The 1,949-nt window shown below is 27.9% G+C and overlaps 1 protein-coding gene across 1 annotated transcript; it reads left to right on the top strand.

The window, feature by feature from the left end:
- Nucleotides 1-581: 581 nt before the first annotated feature.
- COCSADRAFT_103912 (uncharacterized protein) lies at nucleotides 582-731 on the top strand (the record flags this gene model as incomplete). The annotated part of the gene is made up of 1 exon (XM_007707711.1): nucleotides 582-731. A coding segment is annotated over one exon (150 nt), but the record flags the coding sequence as incomplete, so codon positions are not given.
- Nucleotides 732-1,949: the final 1,218 nt, after the last annotated feature.

A 1,949-nucleotide genomic window follows, 5' to 3' on the forward strand; every position in this document is an offset into this window, starting at 1 on the left:
CATTATTCTCAATACATTCTATTTGTTTAAAGTTCTCTAGCCATTAACATATACATATATAATCTAAAAAGTCTAGTATCTATCTAATATAATATATATATAAATATCTAAAAATAGCAGCGCGAAAAATGCTAATAAAGTTTTTTAACTTTTTTCCTCTAGATTCACGTTGATATTACTAAGCAGATATGCTTATTAATAATACTATTATACTACTTATATAAACTTCTAGATATTCTCTATAATATATTTTTTTCTTACTACTATAGCTTATTTAGCCGCCGAGACATATTATTATAAAAATATTAACTTATTTAAGTAAGTTTTTTTTTGTCCCCCCCCTATAATAGAGAGTAAGAAACCGCTTTAGGTCTTCTGTAAGTTCCCTTAATAAAAATATTACGTAGTTAAGTAAAGAGGCTTAGTAAATTGTATATAAGATAGTATTAAAAATAGAGAATATAAGCATCTTTTAAGAGGCTTTAGACGTAGTAAATAAGTAAAAGAGCCGTAAGTGGCAATACGTATAGATAGAAAAGACTCTTACTATTAGCGAAGTATAAGAAGTATTAGCTAAATAGGCGGGTAGTAGTTATAGTAATAGGGAAAGTGCGTTAAAGAGGGTGCGAGAAGAGAGGCGGTGCGGGCGTTATAAAGAGACTGGGTATAACGCGCGTACCTATAAAGTAGATATTATTAGTACTAGTAATAGCGATAGATCTAAGAGGTAATTTAGCTTATTACGATTTGTGATATACTATATTAAAAGGCTGTAATACTATTACAAAGTTAACGCGTTAGTATAAAGTGGCGCGCTCGCTTAGGTGGCGCGCTCGCTTGTGAACTACGTTACGTAGAAATTAAAGAAATAGTTAGATAACTAGCTAAGATATTTGCGATACTACGCTTACGAGTAAAGGTTTAGAAAATACTAAGTAACTATTTAGTATATTACTCGAATAAGTCTTAGAGATATAAGCTCTATAGCCTATTATAACTCTTATAGCTACTATCTAAACTATAAATAAGTATAATAATAGACTTTATAGTAAAACATCTAAAATTATTAGAACTAAGATACGCTTTTTTATATAATATAATCCTAGTAATCATAGACAAATTAACTAAGATAGTAAAATATAAACCTATAGAAGAAACTACAGGGGGGTGACAAAAAAAAACGTAGTTAAAAAAGTAATAGTTTTTAAAAGATGATAACTCAGCTTATAGAGCACCTATACTTAAACGGGTTAGTCTATTAAAAACTAGATATTAAGTAGTTTATAATAACTATATTACGTAATGCTTAGTGAGCTTAATTATTGCTACAAAATATGCTAAAGTTCGAGAAGTAATTTTTCTAGATTCTAACTAAATATTTCGCGCTGCTATTTTTAGATCTTATATACTAATAAGTACTATATATAGTTAGATTAGTAAGATATATAATATATATTAAGATAGAGATATATTATCTATCTATTTTTTATAATATAGAAATACTTTATTTTAAAATAAGATTTTTTCTATTATCTTCTAGCTACTAACTAATGCTTTGTATACCAGCCTTGTGCTTCTACTACTCTAGTATATTAGTTTTCTATAGATAAGACATAATTATCTATATCTCTTTATAGAATATTAGCCTACTCTTATTTAATTGCGCTAATAAAAGTATTTATACTCTTATCTATAGAGCTAACGCTAAGAGACCTACTAGGTAGCTTAGTAAGCCGGTCCTTAAGTAAGCTCTATACGTTTTCTATTAGGTTAAGATCTAGGCTATATAGCGGATGCTTAAAAAGTCTAATATGCTTACGCTAAAACTACTCTAGAACGTTCTTAGCTATATAGATCTTAGCGTTATCTTACTAAAAACTCTAGCCTAAATAGTTTTAAATTAGCTCTACAATTTAACATACTTAGGTAGAAATGTATTATTAAATATT

This window comes from Bipolaris sorokiniana, assembly GCF_000338995.1.
Source record: "Bipolaris sorokiniana ND90Pr unplaced genomic scaffold COCSAscaffold_20, whole genome shotgun sequence".
Lineage (NCBI taxonomy): Eukaryota > Fungi > Ascomycota > Dothideomycetes > Pleosporales > Pleosporaceae > Bipolaris > Bipolaris sorokiniana.